Genomic DNA, 27,479 nt, shown 5'->3' with positions numbered 1-27,479 from the left:
TCCCCACAAAAGTCTCAAGATTTCCACTTTAAAAAAAATAAGTATAATAACTATAGCAATTCTCTGGAGAATGATTTTATTCTTGCCAGGAAAAGCAAAGGGTTACAACCCTTAAAGGGAAAACTAATGCTGGTCTTTGACCCTGGAGCCTCCCTGCCTTGTGTCTCTCTTCCACAGCTCCTAAATGGAGGATCAGTGACTGAATATTTATCATACATCATCTTCCCCTCCCCACCCCCAGCCCCATCTCCTTCCTCATCACATTCATGCCCTCTCACAGTCACATATATACTCTTGGCCAGCCTCTGATTCCTAAATATCCTCAAAATCCTGGTTCCTTGTCTTTTGTTTTCCTTTTTTCTAATTACCTGGAATCACCTGCAACCCTACCTTCATATGTTGCTATCTTACCTGTCCTCGAAAACCTTCCTCATAGGCTCTTCCAGAAGCCCCAGCTCTTCCCCTTTCTCGCTCCCCCCTGTTACTTTCCCCTCTTCAATCTGTTCTAGCTACACTGACCTGTTTGCTCTTCCTTAAATATAATAAGCATCTTTTTACCTTTGGGCTTTGTTCTTGCTATTCCCTCTGCTCAGAATGTTTTTCCTCAGACAGCCATGGCTTGCTCCCTTCCCTCCTTGGTTTTATATCCTCCATCTTTTTTTCCTAATTTATTTTTTTCTTTGTACCTGATCACTGTATAACATAATCTTTTATTTTTTCTTGTTTATTATCTGCTTCAATCCACTAACATACTCCATGAGGGCAGGAGTTTTATCTGTTTTCACTTCTCTATCACTAACAGTACCTAGAATTATGCCTGGTGCAGAGTAAGTGCTTTTAAAAATTTAATGAATGAATGAATGAATGAGTAACAATCAATAATTCTATCACCTAGTAGTCTGGGCATATTCTTTTGACATTGCAGCACTGAGCACTTAATGCTCTGTTTATCTGCAGTGCCTATTATGATATCCTTCTATATATTTTTTGTACAAATTTTAATTATTTGAATTCTCTAGGAAAACTCTTTCTGGAAAACTATTTCATAGCATACCCATTTTCAGCTCTCTAAATCCTACAGATTGTGTCAGCTTGTATTTACTTCCTTTTATATATCTAAAAACGTGTAACATTCAGAATGTAGTGCTGAAGTTTTAAAGCTCAGAGCAGTTAGAGTAATTTTGCTATTTATCATTGTTTCTGATGAGCTAAAAATCTTTGGAAGCTTTAGAAGTATTTTCAGTCAGTGATACAAACTAGTAAAATACTAACGGTAGAAAATAATGAAGGCAAATTAGTTGCTCTTCTTGTCAGGTACCACCTATTTTTCTTTATAAATACTACAACTATAGCAACTATTTGGAGCAGGATTTTATTCTTGCCAGGAAAAGCAAGTATCTTATGAAACAGGAGCTTTAAAAGGACTACAGCTTTGAAACTCTTTGTGAATTATGTGTATGCTCTTCAAAAACACATGTCCCCTCTGAAGCTCCAGTCTTCGCTGAGAATCTCCAGTAGGGGAGGGCTTGGTCTTAAACTGGCTATTCCCTGGTTGAAACGATAAGAATTCTTTTAGATAAGTAGAGCAAGAGTAGAAAATGGTAGAGGGGAAAGAAACAAAAGAGAAAAGAAATGTGGTGGAAGATGGGTGAAGGATTAAATTTCAGCTGAGCAAACTTTATTTGTAATTAATGTTAATATTCAAAATCTGCCAACAGGAAGAGGAAGTCTGGAGATTTAGTGTTTTCACTACGTTCTGTCCACAGAAGAACTAGACATGTCAAATGATCTAGACAATTATAGTATCATGTTACAGTTTATAATTAACAGTACAAGCCATTGAAGTAGTCTTTATCCAAATGTTTGTATCAAAATTTTTCCCAACTTCTATTCCAGAGAAGGTCTTGAAATCTTTTTTTTGTTGTTGTTTTCTTTTTTTTTTTAACCTTTTGTGGGCTATAAATTCAGAGTGGGCAAACCCATGCATTTTTTTTTTCTAATTTTCATGCTTTTTCTGATTGATTATACAAGTATGATTATACAAGTATGACATGTCTAGCTACAGGAGGGAAGGAATAGATGCCTCTTGCTCATCACTGTGTAATAGAGAGATAGATGCTCAATAAGTATTTGTTGAATGATGTTAGTTATAGAAAATTACCCAGAGCTAATACAGTTAATTCAATGTAGTTTATTTCAGGATTTTTTCCCTAATATTTTTATTTGTTTCTAAAAATGGCTCTTATAAAGATTTTATTTATTTATTTGACAGACAGAGATCACAAGTAGGCAGAGAGGCAGGCAGAGAGAGAGAGGAGGAGGCAGGTTCCCTGCTGAGCAGAGAGCCCGATGTGGGGCTCGATCCCAGGACACTGGGACCATGACCTCAGCCGAAGGCAGAGGCTTTAACCCACTGAGCCACCCAGGCGCCCCTAAAAATGGCTCTTATAAAATAAGGGTCACATTATATATCTTTTTCCTACTTGAATTGGAATGGCTAGCATTTTCACTGGTCATTAAATATTCTTCAAAATACCATTTTTAAGGGTGCCTGGGTGGCTTAGTGGGCTAAGCCTCTGCCTTTGGCTCAGATCATGATTTCAGGGTCCTGGGATTGAGCCCCACATTGGGACTGTCTGCTCAGCGGGGAGTCTGCTTCCCCTCCACCCCCCCCCCCCCCCCCCCCGCCTGCCTCTCTGACTACTTGTGATCTCTGTCTGTCAAATAAAAAACAAACAGACAAACAAACAAACATTTTTAAAGGATCTGTTAAACAAACACTCATTTAGTGAATCATTCTACGGTTCATATTTGCTTTCAATTAGGAAATTTTTTTTTTGCAGTTATAAATAATGTATAATTTGTATTCAAATCTTTGTCATGTAGTTTTATAATTTCATGGGTTCTTCTGGATGCTGGATGAACTGGGTTCACTGGGGCAAATCCCTCTTTTATACATACCCTCCTTTTTTCTCCCTTACACCCGAAGTCACGATTCTGGAATGACTTGAGGCATTTGAATCATGTTTCAGGATCCCTTGTATAGATTCATTTATTCTGGAAATATTTATTGAGTACCAACTGGATATTAGGGTATGGGGATAGATATGCAAGAAAGAGAAAATCCGCTATCAATAAGGAATACGTAATTTAGTCAGGAAAACAGATGTGAACACTTGTAATAGTGGAAGCACCATAGTAGAAGTAAAGTCAAAGAAATACCTAATTGTCTTTCTTGGGAATAGGGGAAGGGAGGAGAGGAGAAAGAACTATGATGTGAACCAGGGAGGATTAACAGAGGAGGGGGCATTAACTGGATTGTAAAAGAAGGCAGAGTGATTTTTCAGGTGGACACAATGGGAAAGATATTTCAGGCTATGGGAATAGTGAGTGCAAACACCTGGTGTCTTGAGAAACCATGACGAATTTTGAGGGATCTGCATCTCCAGATTTGGTTTGACCAAGGATGCGATGTCATCAATGGAGAACACAGGCGATTTGGGGGCAGAAAAGGACCAGATAGTGGACCTTATACGTCATGTCAAAGAATGTGGACTTCTTTCTGTAAACTGAAGAAACACTGAAGAAGACAATCTTTCATGTTGTAGAGGATGGATTAGGTAAAGTTGCTGGAACTATAAAGACCAGTTACTGAATAATCCAAATGGGAGTTCATGCAAGCCTAAATTTAGGCTCTGGAACTGAAGATAAAAGGAAGGGATAGATCTGAGTCATATTTAGAAGATGATCAAAATTACCTGGTAATTAATTGGGGGGAGCAAGTAATCAGTGGCATTTAAAATTCTGACATGGGTGATGATATTGCTGCCATCAACAAAATTAGAAAATACTAAATGTGTGGGTCTGGATCTTGTGTCTGATTTTGGACATATGGCATTGCATTGGTGGGTATGTCTAATAGATGGTAGGAAATGTAGCTCTGGCCTTGAGAGATGAACTGAGGATACAGGTTTGGGAGTCATCATCACTTTATGGGGTGATACCTATAAAGTATAGGTGAGGTCATCCAAGAGAGTTTATAGGAGAGTTGAGGAAATGCTGCAGTGTTAGAGTGGTGGCAGAAGAAAATGATAATTGAAGGTGTCTGAGAAGTAACAAAGATGGATGAGGAAGTTCTTTTCATAGAAGTCAAGATTTTAAGAGCTCATGTCTGTCATCTCCTGCATCCATTCTTTCTCCCTTCTGCTCTGACTGCAATGAGGAAAATATATTGATCTTCAAAAATTATAAATCTGAAGTTTTGTGTCATTTCTCCTTTATTCTCCATGTCCATGGAATAAAACCTTGAAATAATAAACACTTTAAGGCCCTGCCTATCCTGATGTTCTAACCATACGGAACTTTATTCAGTTCCTTATATGCTCTGTACTCTCTGTCCTTTGGTTTTTGCAGGTACTATTTCCTTTTATTAGAATTTTCATCCTCTTCTTTCTCCTCTGTCTTCTACTCTTCGAGTGTTTTGTTGTGTTTTGTTTTTGTTTTTTTTTTTAGATCTGTCTCTTTGTTTATTTGAGAGAAAGAAAGCATACAAGTGGGATGGTGGGCAAAGGAAGAGGGAGAGAAAATATCTCAAATAGACTCCCCGTGAGCATGGAGCCCAAAGAGGGGCTCAGTCTCACCACCATGAGATCATGACTTGAGCCAAGATCAAGAGTTGGCCACTTAACTGACTGAGCCACCCATGCGCCCCTGGGTTTGTTTTTAAACATTCCATTTTCAGGGAGGCCTTTTCTGTCCTTTAAATACAATTGTATCTATTTGCTGTATAATTTCTTACCCTAATACTCATCATCATCACATATCATTGTTGCTGTCAGTCTTCCTGTTCTGTTTGAACTGCATGAGAACAGGGACCTTGTGTTTACCATTGAATCAGCTAGCCTAGCATAGTGCCTACCAGATAGTATGTGCTCAATAAATATGTTTTGAAGGACTGAGCAACATATTGGTCATACAAATAAGGAGTTGAAAGGGTTCATTAAGAGCAAAAGATTCAACATCTATAATCATCAGGAAAATGCAAATCAAAACTGCAATGAAGTATCACCTTACACCAGTCAGAATGGCTGGTATCAAAAAGACAGAAATAACCAGCGAGGATGTGGAGAAAAAGGAATTCTTTCACACTGTTGGTGAGAATATAAACTGATGTAGCCACTGTATAAAACAGTATGGAGGTTCCTCAAAAAATCAAAAATAGAAATGCCATATGATCCAATAATTCCACTACTGGGTATTTACCCAAAGAAAATGAAAACACTAATTCAAAATAATATATGCATCCCTATGTTTATTGCAGCATTATTTAGTGTAGCCAAGATATGGGAGCATCCTAAGTGTCCATCGATGGATAAAGATGTGGTATAGGTATACACAATGGAATATTACTCAGCCAAAAAAAAAAGAATGAAATTTTGCCATTTGTGATGACATTGATGGACCTAGAGGGTATTATGCTAAGTGAAATAAATCAGGCAGAAGGACAAATACTGGGTGCCTGGGTGGCTCAGTTGGTTAAGCCACTGCCTTCAGCTCAGGTCATGATTGTGGAGTCCTGGGATCGAGTCCTGCATCAGGCTCCCAGCTCCACAGGGAGTCTGCTTCTCCCTCTGATCTTCTCCCATCTCATGTTCTCTCTACTCTCTCTCCCAAATAAATAAAATCCTTAAAAAAAAAAAAAAAGACAAATACTATATGATTTCACTTATATGTGGAATCTAAAAAAAACAAAACAAAAATGAACAAACAAACCCAAAAAGCAGAAACAGAGCCATAAGCACAGAGAACAACTGGTGGTTGCCCCAGGGAGGGGGCATGGGGCAGGGGATGGACAGAATGGATAAAGGGAAGTAGGAGGTACAGGCATCAAGTTATGGAATGAACAAGTCATAGGGATGAAAGGTACAGCATAGGGAATATAGTCAGTGGTATTATAATAGTGTTGTGTGGTGACAGATGTAGCTATACCTGTGAGCAAAGCATAATGATAGGATTGTTGAATCACTATGTTGTATACTTGAAACTAATGTAACACTTTGTCAGCTATCCTTGAATTAAAAATAGAATAAATTTTTAAAAAGCAAAATTGTTGAGGTAAATGGAAGGAAGTAGAAGGAATGTAGACCCCACCTTGAAGCAGTGTAGCTATGAAAGGAAGAAGCAGTGAGACACACAGAAGTTTTTTCCACTGTTTGTTTTTTTCCTTCCAGTGAGACTGATTACAGCTTTTCAGTTATTATTCTTCGGGATTGTTTTATTACTCAAATGGCCAGGAGTGTAGCTCAATTTAGAGAAGGAATTCCATAGGGAATGAAATCAAGACAAAGAATTGGGAGGAATTGAAAATTGAGAAAGATTAAAGGCAAAAACTTAAGATGGGATTGTTAGGGACTTAGATAGGAAATACTTTTAAAGACAATTTCCCTCCTTTTTTTCTACCCTCCCTCCTTTTTTCTCTCCCTCTTCCTCTAAAGTAGAGCCTCCATTGATTTCCAGCCCCAGTTTTTTCCCTTCAAGTGTGGTTAGGATGAGGCACATTGATGAATGGGGAACTGGGATGAAGCAGGGTGATGACAGGGTGGAAAGGGGTATTTAACATTCAACCAGTATTTAGAGAGGACCTCTTATGTGCCAGACACTGTCCTGGGGCCTTGGGAAACATAGGTGAACAAAGTAGACAATGATTCTTGTTCTCATAGAACTTAACATTCTAGTAGGGGGAGAGAGAGAGACGATAAACATAGTAGATAAGCTGTGTATATGTTAGAAGGCAATTACAGATATGGAAAGAAGGAAAAGTTGAACAGATTAAGGGGGATCAGGATTGCCAGGGTGTGATAGAGGGAGGTTGAGGGTTGTCAGGGTATGCCTCATTGAGGTTAGATTTGAGCGAAGACTTGAAGCAAATGAGGGACTTAGCTATGTGGATATCTATGTAATCAGAAGTCTTAAATATCTTTCTTACTGAATCACCTGACCCTATCACTACAGTTAAATTGTAAGTTTAGGGTCAGGAATTAGAACTAAGACATGGTCATTGCCATCATCCCATCTTATTGGCGGGTGCAAAAGTACGGATCATTATGATTTTAATTAGATTAGGTTCATCTGTTGGATGTGTTACCCATTCCTCTGTTATCTTTTAAAAGCATGATTTTGTAAACAAATTTGTAGCTGCTTCTACTGTGTCTCGACCAGTATTCTCTAATCTTTGAGCTCTAAAAGTAGGCATGCCTAATGGCCCCAAATATGAAGGTGATAGAAAATAGATGCATGTGCTGTTTATTCTCTCTCTGACATTTGATATCAAAACATTACCTATTTTCTCTCTTTTTTGATATTAATACCATTTGTTTGAATATACTGTTGTTTCTGTGCCATGGTAGTCTGGCATAAGAGATTATTGGGTTTTCATGTTAGGGTGAGAGAGGGTGAATAACTTGCAAAAATGGGTTAACTGCAAAAAATAAGGACTGTGCTTCAAAAATCTTATTTAAAATTACATGTTTTATTAAGCTAGTGGATATCTTATTAAAAGCTATTTAATTAGATGTTATGTTAAATATTGTGTAAGGTTACTGTGAAAATAAAGTGTGTTATTAGGATGAAGTGTACTATTATGGATGTTTACTATTTTATAAATCATCTGGTTAAATCTTTTTCTTCTTTAAAGATTTTATTTATTTATTTGTCAGAAAGCAGAAGCCGGGGAACGGGAGGGAGAGGGAGAAGCAGGCTCCCTGCTGAGCAATGAGCCCAATGTGGGGCCTGAGCTAAAGACAGACACTTAACTGACTGAGCCACCCAGGCGCCCCCAGTTAAATCTTTATTTAGTATTTCTTACTCTGCAGAAGTAGGCTTATTTTATGACTGCCTAAAAAAAGAATATGGTTCTAGTTATAGATATGAAGCTCTGGGCCATGACTGGAGGCAAATTATTTAAAAACTCTTTTCTACCTTCATAGAAATGTGAAAACTATAGAAGTCTTTAAAATATTTTCATCTTGGTGAAGATAGACATGAAACAGTGCCATCACTGCTGCAGCTGTACAAATTATAGTTCCAGAATTAACTTGTGGATATAGCCTTCATGTTAGGCTTATAATACATTTTAATGTTTTTGTTGTTTTTATTACTTAGGTTCAGCATTTTTACTTTAACCATCATTTCCAGTGTTCCTGATAAAGACAAATGGGATAGATTGCAGATTGACTTAGATTTCTTATTCTGCTTTTGCTTTCAAAATTTATAAAAGTTTCACTTCTCAACTTTAAATTGTGGTTTCAGACCAAATATACAGGAAGAGAAATATGAAGGTTATTAACAAGTGATAACCTGTATTTTCAGGGCAATTTTTTTTGTCAGTTGTCAAATTGTTAATTTGAGAAATGTCAGTTGTCAAAATGGTCAATTTGAGAACTTAGTGCAAGTTCATATTAATTGGAGCAGGCACTTTCACTTGGCTGTGCTGGGCTAATTGTACATTGGCTATTGCTCTCCAATTATGTGAGGTACTATATAAGTTCGTGTAGATAACTCTCCGTAAAAGGGCAAGATGAACTTACGTCGAACGTATCTTTATTTCTGTTAAATGTCATCATCTTCCACTGAGATTTTGAGAAATGAATTGGGAAGCCAGGCAGATAGCCTGATCTATCCTTGGAGGTGTTTGGGCCCATGAATCATACCGGCCCCCACCTTCCAACATTTTTACAGAAATGAAATCGGATTAAAATGACTAAGAGTGACTAATGTTAGTTTAGCTCTTTCATAATCAGTATATTATTTGTTTCTGACAATAATCCTATGAAGTAGAGAGAGGTATATTATCATCACTGATTTACCCAAAAAAACCCTTACTATTTGTCCTAGATCTTACTGTGAGTAAGGGCACTATGAGGATTTGAATTCAGATTATCTGACTCTACAATCTCTGTTCTTCCCACTATTCTCAGCTGCCTAGCTGCCTGGGGACTGTATCTTTAAATTCACTGGGGCACACACAGCCCTTAACACGTTGCTTACCGCATAATAAACTCTTAACAAATTATGGTCAGATGAAACTTTGGTGGCCTCCTCTGCTGAGAGATGAGGGATTTTTTTAGATAGATTTGAATATGCACATCAGCTTCAGTTTGTGGCATTAATTTTAAGAGACACCTTTTCTTGGTTACCCCTTCTGGTCATTACTCTTATCCTCATATTTTCCAAATTGGAACCCAGGGTTGATTTGCCTTTACTACGGAGATGACTTGGCTCATAGTCACCCTACATTGTAAATAACTAAAAAGAGAATCTGTCCTTTTTCTTAGTTGTTGGGACACTCTTCCTATTGTGCTTCTCTTGCCCCCATTTTGTCTGGACTTTAAACTTATGGGTATTGTTATCTGGATTAACTGAGTCCCATAGACGGTACTGTGTAATGCTATTATAAATTAAAATAAAATACTAATTATTTCAAGCAGTTATCATTAACTAGTTACTTCTGTGTGCTATCTAATTTAAGGTAAATAGGACTGCCTGAGAAGGATTTGACTTCTAGCATTGTCTTGTGAACCACAGTGTTACTTCTCCCACACATGCACCTCCTTTATTAGGTGAGCTGTGCCTTCTTCCCCTCTTGTTTTTAAAGATGTATTTATTTTGGGGGCGCCTGGGTGGCTCAGTTGCTTAAGCGTCTGCCTTCACCTCAGGTCATGATCCCAGAGTCTTGGGATTGAGCCCCTACATCAGGCTTCTTGCTCAATGGGGAGCCTGCTTCTTCCTCTCCCTCAGTTCATTCTCTGTTTCTCTCTCTCTCAAATAAATAAATAAAACCTTTTAAAAAAAAGATTTATTTATTATTTTGAGAGAAGGAGAGATAGCATGTGTACCGTCGGGGAGGGGCAGAGGAAGAGAAAGAATCTCAAGCAGACTCCCCGCTAAGGGCAGAGCCCGCATGGGGCTTGTTCCTAGGACCCTAAGATCACGACCAGAGGCAAAATCAAGAGTCAGCTGCTCAACCAACTGAGCCACCTAGGTACCCCACAACTTATACATTTTAAGTTTTTTAGCTATTAATTGTATTATATGATGGAGATGATTGGTTCCCTACCAGTTTTTTTTTCTAGGAAAATTTCCCATTATTATTTCAGCAGTAACATCGATCCATGGTAGGACTTGCCTTCCTGTTTTGCCTCTTTTCCTTGCCTAGGCCTAAATAGCCTTCTTTCCTACCTTTTATTTTTAAAATACATTTTAAATAATATGAGTTAATTTTAGGAAACTGTGATATAGAAATAAATGAAAAATTACCTGTATTTTCTTTACCAAAAGATAAACATTACTGTTTATGTCTTTTTAGACTTGTAAAAGATAATATTAAGGTTACATACATTGGTCATAATATATATAACACATAAATAATATACAATATATTCTATATGGTATATATTTGATAATACAGGTTTTTTCACTTTAACAATATTATCACAAACAACTTTTTATGTTAGTAATTATATTCATTTTATATTTGAGTATTGTTTCTTGTATTATTTTACAATTTAAAAAAAATTTTTGACATAGTTTTCGCTTAGAGCTTTGACTTCATCGTACAATTTTTAATCCATTATCATTGGATTATTTCCAGGAGTTCCTTATTATAAGCAATGCTGTGATCATTGTCCTTGAGCAAATTCTTAACACAAAAATAAAACTGTTTCTTTAAATTTTCTGAGCTTTTTGAAATTTTAGTGAATTTTGATTATTCCTTCAAAAATGTGGCACCTATCAACAATGGTTCCCTTTAATCTTAAACCCTTTTTTCCTTTTACTTTGCCATTAGGACATCCAAATAATTCAATTTAAGTACTCTTCTGGATGGAACTCTCCTTTTAATAAAGGAGATCTGTTCTAAGAAAGGGTTAGGAAAATGCTTTTCACAGGCAAGTAAGTGTCCTAACAGGCCAAGGTTTTAGTGTGTCCTGAGATGTTAGTCATGTGGACAGATTTAGAGTAACCCTAACAGGAAGGCCCCAGGCTCGGAATATGTCTGCCTGGGAGTATGTCTGCCGGGGAATGCTGCAGTGCAGTCTCCTTCTATGGCAGTAGGAGCACCTGTCTAGACCTGTATAACTGTGTGGAAGGCAGCTTGGAAATACTCCACAAAAATTAAGGAATTTATGAGTTGGCAGGGGCCTCTCACACAGTGCAAAAATCCCAAACCCTGTCCTTGACAAGTGGCCATTTAACTTATTTAAACAATAAGGACTTACTATGTTTAAAACATAGTAAGCAGTCAGTTCCTTTCTTAGGTGCTATCTGTAATCTGTCCCATTGAAACTCAGACAGGGCAGGTACATCTTTGTAATTCTTTGCTCCTACTCCAGCAATACTACCTTCATATCTGAAGTATCTGGTACATGGGTGGTGCTCAATGAAAAAAAATTAAAATAATGAATGACTAATCTTTATTTTAAATTTTCATGTGAACGTTATGCTATAAGTGACTCTACCCTTATTGTATTTTGTTCCCATAAACTTAATAGTCTTACTGGAAGTATTTTCCTTGAAACTTATGTAACAATTTGTATATGTATAATATGTCTAGTGTTTATAAGCTACCTTGTTCCTTAAAGGATTTATAAGAGAAATAAAATGAAGCACTTTACTTTGCTATCATCAGAGAATAAAATATTCCATTCTGTTTTGAATATAACACTTTTAACATTTATTTTTCAATTTTAAAAGTATCATAACTTTATAGAAATTCAAAATAAGAAGTCTCCTTTATTGCCATGAATCTATTGTTATAAGTGCTATCAAACTTTGAGCACTTAGTCAAAGTACGTAGTAACCAGAATGGCAGGAAGGGTCTGGAAACTGTATGTAGCATTTTGAAGGGATTGGATGTTTGTAGTTAGAAAGGAGCCCATGTGTGTGTATATGTGTGTGTGTGTGTGTGTGTGTGTGTGTGTGTGTGTGTGTATGTGTACATACACACATATACATATGTATACTTATATACAATATGTATATATTATACACACATATATACATATATATATGCACATATACATACATACATATATATTTTAAGGATTTTATTTATTTGAGAGAGAGAATGCGAGCAGGAGAAAGAATAGGAATAGAGTAGGGGGGAGAGGGATAAGCAGAATCTGCACCAAACATAGAATCCGACATGGGTCTCTATTCCAGGACCCTGAGATCATGACCTGTGCCAAAACCAAGAATCCAGTGCTTAACTGAGTGAGCCACTCAGGCACCCCAGCTTTTATATTTTTTAATCTTAGCAGGGTTAAAATTAGAACCTAGCCCCTGACTGCCATAGGCACTCAATAAATACTTAATAAATTAATAAATTTAGTTACCTGAAATTTGTCACAGTAGGAGGAATATGCTAAATCAGTGTTACCTCACAGTCCAAAACTAGGGACACTGAGGAGAAATTATAGGAAAGTAGATTTTGCTTATCATAGAAAAGCCTTCATACAACTAAAGTTATCCTAAAGAATTAATGTATCAGATTGGCCAAATTACCGCTGCAAAGTAGAAGAGAATTGTTTTTTTAGAACAAAGTTGAATTAGATGATTTCCAACAGTTTCTCTGAACTGGGTTTCTAATAGAATAGTATGTCTGGAGTGGTTTTGGTTTTGTCTATTTTCACTATTCCTTAATATGGGTGATTTTTTAACATCCTATTCTTGACTTTCTTTTCTTATTCTCCACATTCTTCCTAAGTAATCTCATCAACCTGGCTTGGATTTAGTAATGTTGATGGTGCCCAAATCTGTCTCCAATCCAGGTTAGCTCTTGAGCTTCAGGAGCTATTAAGTGGCTTACAGGATATCACTAGTAGGTTTTCCATCGGAACCTAAGAGTTAAATATGTTCAAATTTGAGCCATTCATCTGTGTCCCTTCACTACCTTCTTGTCTCGAGCCATAAGGTGTGTTCATCTTCTTTGTTTGTCATTGTAGTGAATGGGACCACACTGTCCACTCAGTTGTGCAGTCCAGAAACTAGGGGTTATGCTAGGCTTGCTGTTTCTTTGCATCTTACATTAAATAGCTTACCAGTTTCTAATGGAGACAAGCTTGAACTAAAGTAGAACAGAGGAGGTAAAGGGAAGTGAATGGATTTGATCTATATTTTTATAGATCAAATATAGGTAAAGGAAAGAAATGAATGAAGTTGGGTTTGGATTTAAGCAACAACTGAATGGATGCAATTAATTTTATTTAGATTGGGAAGATATGGGAATGAATGGGTTTATGGAGCAGGGATAATCAAGTGTTCTGTGTTAGACACGTTAACATTGAGATGCCTTTTAGGTTTCCATGGATTTAGGAATGTGGAGCTGAGTAAGGAGAGATTTGTCCTGGAGATGGTTGTTAAAGCCATAAGACTACACAGGAGAATGTCAGATAAAGAAAAACTGAAATTTTGTCATTACTCAGGATAGGTAAGAAAAGAGGGAGTAATAAAGAGGCTGAAGCATTATTGAAGGTTTGAAGAGGAGAGTAAAATAGTCCTAATGAAGAGTAGAAAATCAGCTTCTCCTTGTGGAAAAGTTGTAGCTTGAAATTTGTGTTGTGATTTCAAAATAAGACCAGTTAACATCATTTTAAATTTGTTTCCAGCAGCATTAGCTGGCTAGCTATTTAATACCAGCATGGAATGAGTGGATAATGTTTAATCAGATTAGGATTTTTGCCAGGCTAGTGTGATACAGGGCAAGATGGGACAGAAGTTAAGAGAGTTCGTGAGAGTGACTGGAAATGGAGTGATGGACTATGGAACCCTGAAAATTGAGGGAATGTGAGGAATTGAGATGTAATTGGTAGCCATAGGGAACTGCTTTGATAAGAATGGAAGGACTGGGACTGAAAGGGTAGATCATCAGCAGGAAGTACAGTGTTTGAAATCAAGATTCAGATAGGAGGTCAAGGAATAAAAAGTCAGGAAGTAGGTCTGGAGGCAGGAGAAGGGATGGAGAAGATGACTGACCTAGAGACTATAAAGTCTTGAATGAACAAGGAAGGGGTAACCAAGAAGTTAGTAGGTGGTAGCTCCAAGAGAACAGTGGGTGATACAGTCTGTCTTGAGCTGCAGAGGAATCTCGATATCTCACCCTTCCCTTCTTTACACTCTTAAGTTCCCTTACCACGAGATAGTTCTATTTCTTTGAGATGCTCGTGTTTTCTCCTGTCTTTACCATGTTGCCTGGAATTCTGCCATAATCACCACCACCACTACCACCACCATCATGCTTCTTCTGCAGCCCCAAGGTCTCTTTTCAGGTCTCAGGTTAGATTTACTTTCTCTTGGAAGCTTTCTCCAGCCAGCTTTGAATGGGGTCAGAATCCTCCTATGTTGTCTTATGTCACCTTTGAGGGCACTTGTGACACTGTATGGTATTTATTGTTCACTTCTCTCTCTCTCCAACTGATAAAAGCCTTGGAAGACAGGAACTTTTTTGTTTCATTAATTCTCCAATATCAACAACAGTACGTGGTGCATAGTCAGTAATACTGGTTCAATGAACCAGTCAAAAACAGTGTTCCAAAACAGTATACCAAAAACAGGTATAGAGGTTTTATAGCCTATGACATAGTTTACTTTTTTTTTGGGTGAACCAGTACTTCACATTCTTCAAACCTTACAGATGCTGTGTTGCTACTTTTGTATTGTAGTTCATATTCTTAAATCTGGGGTGCATAATCCTAACTGAAAATAGTCACTGGCCACTAGAGATAGCTTGTTACATACTCTCAATTTTCTGTAGTTATGTTAAAGAATATTTTTGGAAGAAGGGGGCATATTTAAAACTGGTGCCCCCAGTTGGCTTTCCAGAAAAGTTTTTGTGACCCTAAAAATATGCTGGAAGGAAGTTAATTGGAGATAGGATGAGGGGCCTAATGTGAAGAACAATAAAGTTGTGTATAAAGGCTGAGCTCACTTACCTTCATGGTGACTGTCTTGGTTGCTGTAGGTTTTAAATGACTGTCATTAGTTACCAGTTTTATTTTTGATCTAATTTTTAAAAATTCTCTTCTAAAAAATTCTAACTTCATGGCCACAGAGGTGTAATATTTATTATTAAGTATTCTCTCTCTTGTTCCTTCTTGAAAACTTGCAGGTAAATGTGTAGACACAAGACTTTTCCTTTAATTATTTTTAATCACCTTAAAAATTTCACAGCATGCAAAGAAGTTCATGGCTGAAAAAACTGGCAGCTGCATGGTATTACTGAAATAGAAATGGCTTAATCAGGAAGATCAGCATTTTTTTTAACCTTTGTGCAAGTGGAACTCTAAGGATAACTTTTCACTGTGAATTTAAAAATCAAAGACTGGACAATTTGAGTTAAAACACTTCTCTGATAGTAAATTGACTTGGAAATATTAATTAAGATGTTAAAGGGAAATGTATTAGCAATGAGAATAGAAACTTAATTTAACTGGAAAGGCTCTTTCATGGATTTTATTGTTACATTGATCCCATTTATTATTAGTTTATCTTTCCCCACCTAGTGATTTCAATTCCTAATTAATAAGAGTTAAATAAGAGATAAGCAGGGCTCCTGGGTCGCTCAGTCTGTTACATGTCTGCCTTGGGCTCAGGTCATGATCTTGGGGTCCATGCCAGGCTCCCTGTTGAGGGGGAGTCTTCTCCCTCTCCTTCTGCCCCTCCCTCCTGCTTGTGCTCACGTGCATACTCTGTCTGTCTCTCAAATAAGTAAAATCTTAAAAAAAAGAGATTAGCTGTAGTGACATTTTCTTAGAGTTCTGGGTGTTTATTATACTTTTAAGTCTGAATAGTGAATACCAGTAACCTACTAAAATACACAGGAATCAGAAATATATTTAGATCCTTTTTTAAGAGGTACTTTAGTACATTCCATTATTTCCTACTGCAGGATTTTCAAATTCTTGTGTGTTAAAAACAAAAATACTTGAGAATATTGCATTGAACTTGTTGGAGAGAATAGTTGGGTTTCAAAAACCAGTACTATGTATGACTCTTCTGGGTTATAATGTGAAAGTATATAGTTAAATTTCTGAAAGATCTCTTTAGCAAATTGAATCTGTAAAGTCTCTGTTTAGATCTTTTTTTCTGAAAGCCTCTTTGCATTTTATTATAAAAGAGCCTGGTACTGCTTTCTGTTTTAAAAATTCCAGCTGGAAAATTACAGAGTACAAAAGTTTGCCCATCGTTGCTTCATTTGGAGAGAACAGAAGTATGTCTTCAAAATGGAGACTGACGTTTAAAATTTCTGTTAGTGGGAGTTTTAGCTTATATTATTTTTCTTTACTTTTTATGTCTGTTAATCATATATTTTGGCTTCTGCCTGGTACAGCTGAATACCATTTTTATTTTATGTGGTTCTATAATTGTTGTTCATATCCTCCAATGAGCTATTTCTTTCTGAGCTCCTGAGAATCTAAAAAACAAAACAAAACACCCAAAAAGGTGTTCTCTGTCCTTGTGTCTTTATTTTGGTTCTATTAAATTGAAACAACATATCTGTGTTGATTGTAATCATGAAAATTGTCTCTTAAATGTGTCTGAAAGTATCCTATACTTAAAAAAATAGTTTTATATGTATTCTTTTAAAAATAATCAGTAGAGTTAATTTTTAGTATTTTAGTTTTAGATTTACAGAATAATTGAGCCAATAGGATGTAGTTACATTCATCTACCCCCCAACCACCCACCTACCCATGGTTTCCCCTTTTATTAACATCTTTCATTGGTGTGGCACATTTATTACAATTATTGAACCAGTATTGATATATTATTATTATTATTATAGTCCATACTTTACATTAAGAGTCACTTGTGTTGTATGGTTTTATGGGTTTTGACAGATACATAATGATATGTATCCATTATTCCAGTTTCATGCAGAAGGGTTTCACCACCCTAAAACCTCCTATGCTTTAGGTATTCATCAGTCTCCACCCAAACCCCTGGCAACCATCATTCTTTTTATTCTCTATAGTTTTACTGTTTCCAGAATGTCACATATTTGGAATCATATGGTATTAGACTGATGACTTTCACTTAGCAGTAGGCATTTAAGATTCATAACTTTTCATGGCTTGATGGCTCATTTTTTTTCATTGTTTATTTATTTATTTGACTGAGAGAGAGATCACAAGTAGGCAGACTGCAGGCAGAGAAGGGGGGGAAGCAAGCTCCCTGATAAGCAGAGAGCCCAATGCAGAGCTTGATCCCAGGATCCCGAGATCATGACCTGAGCCAAAGGCAGAGGCTTAACCCACTGAGCCACCCAGGCGCCCCTCATTTTTTTCATTTTTTAAAATCACTAAATAATATTTCACTGTATGGATGTACCACAATTTGTTTATCGTTACCTATTGAAAGACATCTTAATCATTTCCAGTTTGGGTGATTATGAATAAAGCCTGCTATAAGCATTCTTCTACAGGTTTCGGTGTGGATGTAAGTTTTTAACTTAATTGGGTAAATGCCATAAGTGGGGATTGCTGGATCATATGTTAAGACTGTGTGTTTAGCTTTGTAAGGAACTGTCAAACTGTCAGTATATGTGTTCCTTTTTTCTTTTTTTTTAAAGATTTTATTTATTTATTTGACAGAGAGAAAGGGCACACAAGTAGGTAGAGCGGCAGACAGAAGAAAGAAGCAGGCTCTCCACCAATCAGGGATCCAGATGCGGGGCTCAATCGCAGAACCCTGAGACCACGACCTGAGCTGAAGGCAGACGTCCAATCAGCTGAGCCACCCAGGTGCCCCAGTATATGTGTTCTTAAGAATCAACCGAGCGAACCGAGGCACCTGGGTGGCTCAGTGGGTTAAACCTCCGCCTTTGGCTCGAGTCATGGTCTCAAGGTCCTGGGATCGAGCCCTACATCGGGCTCTCTACTCAGTAGGGAGCCTGCTTCCCCCTCTCTGTCTGCCTACTTGAATCTCTCTCTCTGTCAAATAAATAAAATCATTAAAAAATATATTTAAAAAATCAACTGAATTGGGGTATGTGGGTGGCTTAGTTGGTTGAGCCACTGACTCTTGGTTTCGGGTCAGGTCATGATCTCAGGGTTGTGAGATCTGCTTAGGATTCACTTTCCCTCCTCCTTCTGCCCCTCCTCCCCACTTGATCTCTCTTTCTCTCTCTAAAATAATTAATTAAAAAAAAAAAAAAAAGAAAGAATCAACCTACTTAAAAATCTGGAAGGATATACTATTAACAGTAGTTACCTCAAGGGGATGAAAGTGGGGAGATGGGAGGGACTGTCATTTTGTAGTATTTGAATTTTTTAAACAAAATACTATTTTGTAGTAATTTTTTACAATAAAAATTTTCTCTAAAATATTTAATGCATAGTAATAAAAATTGAAAATGAGGGGCACCTGGGTGGCTGTCTGTTAAAGTGTCCGACTCTTGGTTTCAGTTCAGGTCGTGATCTCATGGGTCATGAAACTGAGTGTCCCGAGTCAGGTTATGCGCTCAGCGGGGAATCTGCTTGAAGATTTTCTTCCTCTGCTCCTCCCCGCTGGTTTACACCCTCTCTTTCTCAAATAAATAAGTAAATCTTTTTTAAAAAATTGAAAAATGAGTTAACATAAATAAGACCATTTAAAGCAGTATATTATCAGTTTCATAGCACTTCCTAGTTGTGGAGGATTTTAATATTCTCAACTTTTAAGTAAAGAGGATAATTACCTTACTCCAATCGTAATTGTCCATTCAACAAATTTATAGAGCCATCTACCTATAACATAGTCCTTCATAGAATCCTCCTCAGAGCTAAGAAGAGAACACACTTCATCCAGCCTTGGGATGTTAGGCAAGACTTCCTGGAGGAGGTGATACCTAAATTGCATTCTGAGGGAGAAATCTGAATTAATGAGACTAATGTGGAGGGGAGAAGGGCAGGGGAAGGAGAATGTCAGAATGAGGGCAGTGTTTTCATCTTTTTTTTTTTTTAACATTTTATTTATTTATTTGAGAGAGAGACAGTGAGAGAGAGCATGAGCGAGGAGAAGGTCAGAGGGAGAAGCAGACTCCCCGTGGAGCTGGGAGCCCTATGCGGGACTCAATCCCGGAACTCCAGGATCATGACCTGAGCCGAAGGCAGTCGCTTAACCAACTGAGCCACCCAGGCACCCGAGGGCAGTGTTTTCAAACTAGAGACCAAGTCATTTGCTTCTGGTTAATCTGATTAAATCAGAATTAATTGTTTCACAATCTCAGAGAAGCATGTTTGATCTTTTCATGCTCTTGGCACTTGTTTGATAAACTGTAATTGGGAAGTGTGGGCTCATATTTTCTTTTGGTTTCTAGTGACTGGCAGGGTTTATTGCCCTAATGCCTGTTTTGCTTAGAAAACTGGAATAATGAATACCCTGAAGATATTTTGTTGCTGGAGATGTGTCCGCATCTATCACTGTTGCATGAGTTAAACATTGTACTCTCTATCTGAGTTTTAGAACCTTGAATGGTTCAACTGTCACTGTTTGTGAGTGTACATACATATTACTTTCTTGGGCCATCTATGTCTCTTGTAGTTAAATCTTTCTTCCCATATGTAAATCTCCACTATATACACATAGATATTTTATGTTTTCTTTTTTTTTTTTTTTAAGGTTTTATTTATTTATTTGTCAGAGAGAGAGAGAGCGAGCACAGGCAGACAGAGTGGCAGGCAGAGGCAGAGGGAGAAGCAGGCTCCCCACAGAACAAGGAGCCCGATGTGGGACTCGATCCCAGGACGCTGGGATCATGACCTGAGCCGAAGGCAGCTGCTTAACCAACTGAGCCACCCAGGCGTCCCGATATTTTATGTTTTCTATATTCCAGGGAAACTTTAAAAATTATCACTTAGAGAAATGCAGAAAGAGGGAAAAACCAGGGAATGTAACAATGTGAAGAGATCGCAGTGGATTATATTTGCTAGATTATGATGCAGAAGCCTTAAGAGAAGAATTAGTTGAGTCTTGTCAGTTGATAATTTTCCGAATCCTGTAAGTTAGATTTTAAACATTTTGGAAAGCTACTGACTTTTATTTGGTATCTTTTTCCAGATTATTTAAAATAATTAATAATATTTTTTCTTGGTTCAAATTCAACTCTCAAATTATTTAGGACCTTAAATATGAAAGAATTTACAATCTCTAATGTTGAAAATCATCATAGGAAATAGTTTAATATAAAATGTGAATAGTACATTACCCTATTTTCAACAAAAGTCACCCCTGAGGTGTGTTAAATATTATGAAATTAATACTTTTCTCTGGTACCTGTTGCATTTAAAAAAGGAAATCAGAATTCTCATCTGTTGAAAAGAGCAGTGAAACGTTGATATCAGAATACAGTTACTGGGTTCTTACTCTGTCTCTTGCCCCTGGCCAGCAGAATAGCCTTGGGCAAGTCCCCTAACTTGACCTAGCTAAGTCTTTGTGTTTAAATAAATAAAGTAATGAATATGAGAGTTCCCCCAAACTATAAAGCAATTACAGATATAATTTGCATCATTATCATGGAATTTATCTTCCAATACACATTTTATAACCCACTGAACAACATTCCCAAGAAGTCAGTTTTTACTGCCTTTTTTTATAACTTCTGGCCATTTTTTTTTTTTTTTTTTAATTATCATGTAATGTATTATTTGCCTCAGGGGTGCAGGTCTGTGAATCATTAGGCTTACACATTTCACAGCACTTACCATAGCACATATCCTTCCCAGTGTCCATAACCCAGCCACCCCCCAGCAATCCTCAGTTTGTTTCATGAGATTAAGAGTTTCTTATGGTTTGTCTCCCTCCCAATACCATCTTGTTTCATTCCCCCCCAAGTCCCCTCAACCCCCTGCCCTGCCTCTCAGATTCCTCATATCAGAGAGATCATATGATAATTGTCTTTCTCTGATTGAGTTATTTCACTTAGCATAATACCCTCTAGTTCCGTCCATGTCATTGCAAATGGCAAGATTTCTTTTCTTTTGATGGGTGCATAGTATTTCACTGTATATATATGTACCACATCTTCTTTATCCATTCATCTCTTGATGGACATTTAGCTTCTTTCATAGTTTGGCTATTGTGAACATTGCTGCTATAAACATTTGGGTGCACGTGCCACTTCGGATCACTACATTTGTATCTTTAGGGTAAATACCCAGTAGTGCGAGTGCTGGGTCATAGGATAGCTCTATTTTCAACTTTTTGAGGAACCTCCATCCTGTTTTCCAGAGTGGCTGCACCAGTTTGCATTCCCACCAACAGTATAGGAGGGTTATTATTGTGTGCACATAATTTTCTATAACCCATGGCAGGACTGAAATGCTGAAAGATCTTAGGAACTGGGACAACACCTCAGGCTAACAGATAGTTCTTTTGTCCAAGGGCAAGAAAGCGGAAAGGGTAGTTGTAGTGTGAAGCTTTTGTCTGACCTGTTCCATGTCTTTGAATGTGTTTGCATTTGGGTCAGGGGTAATTATGGGGGGGGTGGTTAAAATGTCTTTTCTCCTCCCCAGACCACTCCTTATGCTAATTTACCATGATAGATGAGGAAAATATGAACTTCTTGTTGTATTTGAGACTTCTGTAGAAAATCCTTTTTTTCTTCCTGTTTGTGAGTTTCTTTCTGTATCCCTCTCCCCCATTCGATTCTTTTTCTCACCTTCTGTATGTCTTTTCTAAAAGTATTCCTTTGAAGGTTGTATTCCCTATATTCTTTGTCATTCTTTATTCTTTTCCCTTTTTTTCTCTTGCAACATTACTTATTTAATCCAGCAAATTGGTATAATTTTACTTTCCTGTTTTATCATATGCTTATTTTTTATGCCAAGTATGAAAGTTTACATTTGAATCTAATAGAGTAAATGAAAGCCTTGTGAATAATTAAATTGCATTTCCACATATGGCATACCACTTGATGTAAGGAAAATGAGCACTCATATTAGCAATGATAATGTAATAGTACAATGCTTTTAGATCATTTTGGTAGTATGTGTTAATGGCCTTAAATGCTCATATTCATACCCTTAGACCTAGTTAATTTCAAACCTTAGAATCCATTTGAACGAAATAATCTTAAATAATGAAAAGACTATGTGTAGCATCCTTAACGTCTAATGATAAGGGAGAATGATTTTTTTGGACTATTATGTAGCCATTTAAAATTATGTATAGCATGGAGAAAGTTCATAATTTTAAAAACAATTAAAATCTGGACCAACAAGAGAAGTTAGCAAATAGAGATTTCACATCCAAGGTTGGTAAGAGTATAAATTCACACAGTTTTGTTAAAGGGCACTATGGCAGTGTTTTCATTTAAAATCCACATACCTTTTGACCTAACAAATACATTTGTAGGTTGCCTTACTGATAAACTGTGATATGTGCCAAAATATTTGTAGTTATAATCATTGTAGCACTAATTATAAGTCTGTCCAGGGCACTTGGGTGGTATAGTTGTTTGTGTCAGACTCTTGGTTTCTGCTCAGGTGGTGAACTCATGGGTCAGGGGATTCAGCCCCATCTTGGGCTCCTTAATCAGCTGGGAGTCTGCTTGAAGAGTCTCTCCCTCTGCCCCTGCCCCAACTTGGGTGTGTGTGGCGCTTCTGGGTGTGCTCTCGAATAAATAAATCTTTTTTAAAAAAATCAGTCTGCCCATGATTTTTTTGGTTAGTAGTGAATAGTTTCTTTTCTAGAAATTTATCTGAAGGAAATAAGGCTGTGGATAGATATAAAGCTAAGATATATTTATCCCTCTATTTATAACTGCAGAACAATATTAAAACCCTCCATGTTCAGCAATACCAGATTAGTGAAATACAGCCTCCATTCAGTAGAAAATTATGCAGCATTATAAACAACACTGTAGAAGACCACATATGATGGCACATATACATGTAAGCACCTACACATCTACATGGGAAAAAAAAACCCATGCTCTATTTGTTAACTTTTTTTCTCTGGGTAGTAAGATACAGATGACTTATTTTTCTAAATTTTCCTTTAATGATCTATTATTATTTTTATAAAATATATAAAAACCATGAGTATTTTTTAATTAGTAAGAATATTAACTTTATTACAAAAGAAAAGACTTAGCAAAGTATAACAAAAATTGTAAACAATAGCTAGTTTTGAGTGGTAGATGGAAGGTAACGTGGGTGTGTGTTTGTGTGTGTGTGTCTTTTCTATAGTTTTCTTTAGTGAGAAAATGAATATATTCATTTATTGGAAATAAAGGTTTTGTTTTTTAGTTCTGTTAAAAGCATGGTTGATAAGCCACTAATTAACTTAGTGCCAAATAATTTTTATATAATTAACAAACTTAATAATATTTTTATTTTCATTTTAGGCTAGAAATATTCATACAGGAGAGTTGGCTGCAGTAAAAATTATCAAATTGGAGCCTGGTATGTATTAAAACTCTCAAGATGGTTTCTGAATACTTTCCTTGTGTAGTTTATAAATATAGGGCTTAACAAGCATTTTCCGTATTTTTTTCCTTATTTTCCATCTTCCAAAAGGAAATCTTTGTTGTCAGGGCAGTAGGAAATCCAATATGGTTATAATTAAATTCCATTGGAGGTTGTTAGTTAAAGATGAGTTTTGTGTAATAGTTTTGTTGCTAAATAAAGTTTGAAATGTGCACATTCAAAAATTGGAAGGGATAATGAGGGGTGCCTGGGTGGCTCAGTATATTGGGCGGCTGCCTTCAGCTCGGGTCATGATCCCAGGGTCCTGGGATTGAGCCCCGCATCAGGCTCCCTGCTTAGCGGGAAGCCTGCTTCTCCCTCTCCCTCTGCCTGCTGCTCTGCCTGCTTGTGCTCTCTGTCTCTCTCTCTGTCAAATAAATAAAATCTTAAAAAAAAAAAAAAATTGAAAGGGATAATGACAGTGCTCATTTTCTTTTAAGGTTGTAGTGAAATATTTGAACTTCGGTTTTAGCTTTTATGAGAATTCAATTAGGAAAGTATTCATTGGGACACCTGGGTGGCTCAGTCGTTAAGCATCTGCCTTCATCAGGTCATGATCCTTGGGGTCCTGGGATTGAGCCCCACATTGGGCTCCCTACTCGGCGGGAAGCTTGAGTCTCTCTTTCCCACTCCTCCTGCTGTGTTCCCTCTCTTGCTGTGTCTCTCTTTCAAATAAATAAATAATTTTTTTAAAAAAAGGAAAGTATTCATTGATCAGGCAAGATATTTGGTAATATTTGGGATAATAGTATTTATATGTCAGATGTAACCTGGCTACTTGACTTAGATTTAATAATTCTGGTCTTAGACTAGTGCCTTTTTTTCCCTTTTTTTTTAAACACAGTTAAGTGTAACAGAAAGCTGTTTGTTTTAAAACAGCCAGGGATACCTGGGTGGCTCAGTCAGTAGAGCATGCAGCTCTTGATCTTGGGGTTGTGAGTTTGAGCCCCATGTTGGGTGTAGAGATTACTTAAAACAAAGCAAAACAAAAATACTGAGAAATTTGCTTTGAAAACAAAACAACTGTGTAAAACCTGAAACAATTTTGTTATTTCAATAACCTAAGAGTCTTCTAAAAGAAGTAGTAGTAGCTTTTACTCTCCAGTCTTTTTATTGTGATAAAGTACATATAACAGAAAATTTAGCATCAAAACCATTTTTAAGTGTACAGTTGAGTGGTATAAAATACACTGATGATGTTGGCTACCATCTTCAGGACTCTTCATCTTATAAATAAACTCTATGCCCATTATATAGTAACTTCCCATTCCAGTCTTCCTCCTAGCCCCTGGCAACCACCATTTTACTTTTTGTCTCTGATTTTCACTACTTTGGGTACTTGTTGTAAGTAGTCTTTTTGTGACTGGCTGGTTTATGTCACTTAGCATAATGTCTTCAAGGCTCATCCAGTTGTCACATATGTCTGAATATTCTTCCTTTTCAAGACCAAATAACATTCTGTTGAATGAATAGATCACATTTTACTTACCATTCATTTGTTGATGGACACTTGGGTTGCTTCCACATTTTAGCTCTTGTGAATAATACTGCTATATGAGGATGAGCATACAAATATTTCTTTCAGACTTGCTTTTATTCTTTTTATATACCCAGAAGTGGAATTGCTAGATCATATGGTAATTCTATCTTTAATTTTTTAGGGACCACCGTACTGTTTTCTGCAGGAGCTGTACAGTGTTGCATTTCTACCAATAGTGTTCAAGTATTCCAGTTTCTCCACACCCTCATCAACACTTTCTTTCTGTTTTGTTTTGCTTGTTACAGCAGCCATCCTAATGGCTATGAGGGGCTCTCTCATTGGAGCTTTTGTTTGCATTTCTGTAGTGACTAGTGATGCTGAGCATCTTTTCATGTGCTTATTTTTATATCATTTTTGGAGAAATGTCCTTTGCCCATTTTTTAATTGGGTTGCAAACAATTGTTTCTTTGGTTTGGTTTGGGTTGTTTCTTTGTTACTAAGTTTTTGGAGCTCTTTGTTGTAATCTGGATAGTAATCCCATATCAGATATATGATTTGCAGATATTTTTTCCCGTTCCATGGGCTTTTTGCTGTGTTGATATAGTCTTTTGGTACATAAAATTTTTAAATTTTCATGAAGTCCAGTTTGCCCATTTTTTCTTTTGTTGCTTGTGCCTTTGGCATCATACTCAAGAAATCATTGCCAGGATGCCTGGGTTGCTCAGATGGTTAAGCATCTGCCTTTGGCTCGGGTCATGATCTCTAGGTCCTGGGATCAAGCCCCACGTTGGGCTCCCAGCTCATCGGGGAGTCTGCTTCTCCCTCTCCCTTTGCCTCTCCCTCCACTGTGCTCTCTCCCTCTCTCTCCCTCTCTACAAATGAATAAATAGTCTTAAAAAAAAAAAAAAAAAGAAATCATTGCCAAATCTAGTCAATAAGCTTTGCTTTATTATAAGAGTTTATAGTTTTAGGTCTTACAAAGTCTTGAGTTAATTTTTGTATATGGTGTTGGGTGAGGGTCTGGCTTTTTTTTTTTTTTTTTGCTTGTGGATATCCATTTTCCCAGCACCATTTGTTGAAAAGATGGTCCTTTCCCCATTGAATAGTCTTAGCAGCGTGTCAGAAATCTTTTTTGGTTGAAGGTCAGAAAAAACCTTTGACCATATGTGCAAGGGCTTACTTCTGGATTCTCTTTTCTATTCTGTTGGTCCATGTGTCTGTCTTTATACTAGTATCACACTACTTTGAATACCATAGCTTTGTAGTAAGTTTTGAAATCAGAATGTGTGAATCATCCAATTTTGATCTTTTTCAACATTGTTTTGGCTATCTGAGGTCCCTTGAGATTTCATATAAATTTTAGGATAAGTTTTTCTAGTTCTGCAAAAAAAATGAAAAAGGAGTTGTAATTTTTGACCAGGTAGGTGAATATTTGGTGATTTGTTCATTTAAAAGATACAGCATTTTGAGAGTAGAAATTCAGGTCTTCAGCCAAGTATTATAACTTGCCAAATAATTTGTTTATGATATTTCTTGCTGTTATGAATGGCATTTCCCTCCTTACTCTTTCTAGTTGGTAACTGTTGATCTTTATGTAAGCCATTGATATATTAGACTTATTTTCTCTCAGAAAGTTGGCTTTTCACAGATAGCATTTCATTAGATAGCTTTTCATGCCCTTTTGCCCTTAGTTTAATTTTGTCAAACATTGATCTTGCCAATTCCCCTTTTTTATTATATTTGTGTGGCATATTAACAGGTAGATAGAGCTTCTATACTTGGGCCTGTCATTTTACTTTAATCCCTTCTGGGTCATTAGTTTTTAGGTGTTTCTCTTAATCATATTTGAGTTTTATTTTATAACCCAATCTGAATCATTCTCCTTTTGATAGATGAGTCCATTACTGTACTATTTAGTGAGATGTTTGATCCTTTGTCATGGTTTTTTTTTAATGTTTTTTGAAGCTTTAAAAAATTATGTCTAGGGACGCCTGGGTGGCTCAGTTGGTTAAGCAGCTGCCTTCGGCTCAGGTCATGATCCTGGAGTCCTGGGATCGAGTCCCACATCGGGCTCCTTGCTCGTCAGGGAGCCTGCTTCTCCCTCTGCCTCTGCCTGCCATTCTGTCTGCCTGTGCTCGCTCTCTCTCCCTCTCTCTCTCTGACAAATAAATAAATAAATAAAAATCTTAAAAAAAAAATTATGTCTAAATGTTTCTTTTATATTTAAGTGGATTCAGTGCTCACTGTTGGTCTTTTCGTGCCATGGGCCTGCCATTCTGACTGGCTTATTTTGTATCAGCTATTAATAGAATGAATTATATCATCACATAAATTTTGCTCTATGTATTAGCAATAGTATATTTGAATCCACAAATTGATTGTTCATCCCAAACCTGCCCTTCCCTCAGTCTTCCCCATTTTGAGAAGCAGTTAGCTAAGCAAATATCTAGGTGTTGTCCTTGGGATTTCTTTCTTTTATTTGTATTCCAGAGTCAGTC

General features: G+C 36.9%; 1 protein-coding gene across 2 annotated transcripts in view; it reads left to right on the top strand.

Moving 5' to 3' along the window:
• The window catches only part of LOC111139307 (mitogen-activated protein kinase kinase kinase kinase 5), a 106,932-nt gene that overhangs the window by 1,755 nt on the left and 77,698 nt on the right, over positions 1-27,479 (top strand). For both annotated transcript variants that reach the window (XM_022491576.1, XM_022491566.1), the window contains exon 2: positions 23,381-23,438. In XM_022491576.1, coding sequence (XP_022347284.1) covers positions 23,381-23,438 — 58 coding nt within the window. The remainder of the gene's footprint in view (positions 1-23,380; positions 23,439-27,479) is intronic.

The sequence above is a fragment of the Enhydra lutris genome, unplaced genomic scaffold (genome assembly GCF_002288905.1).
Source record: "Enhydra lutris kenyoni isolate GAN:26980312 unplaced genomic scaffold, ASM228890v2 scaffoldscaffold4, whole genome shotgun sequence".
Lineage (NCBI taxonomy): Eukaryota > Metazoa > Chordata > Mammalia > Carnivora > Mustelidae > Enhydra > Enhydra lutris.
The sequence above is the reverse complement of the archived record's forward strand: the minus strand, read 5'-3'. Positions and strand labels throughout refer to the sequence as shown.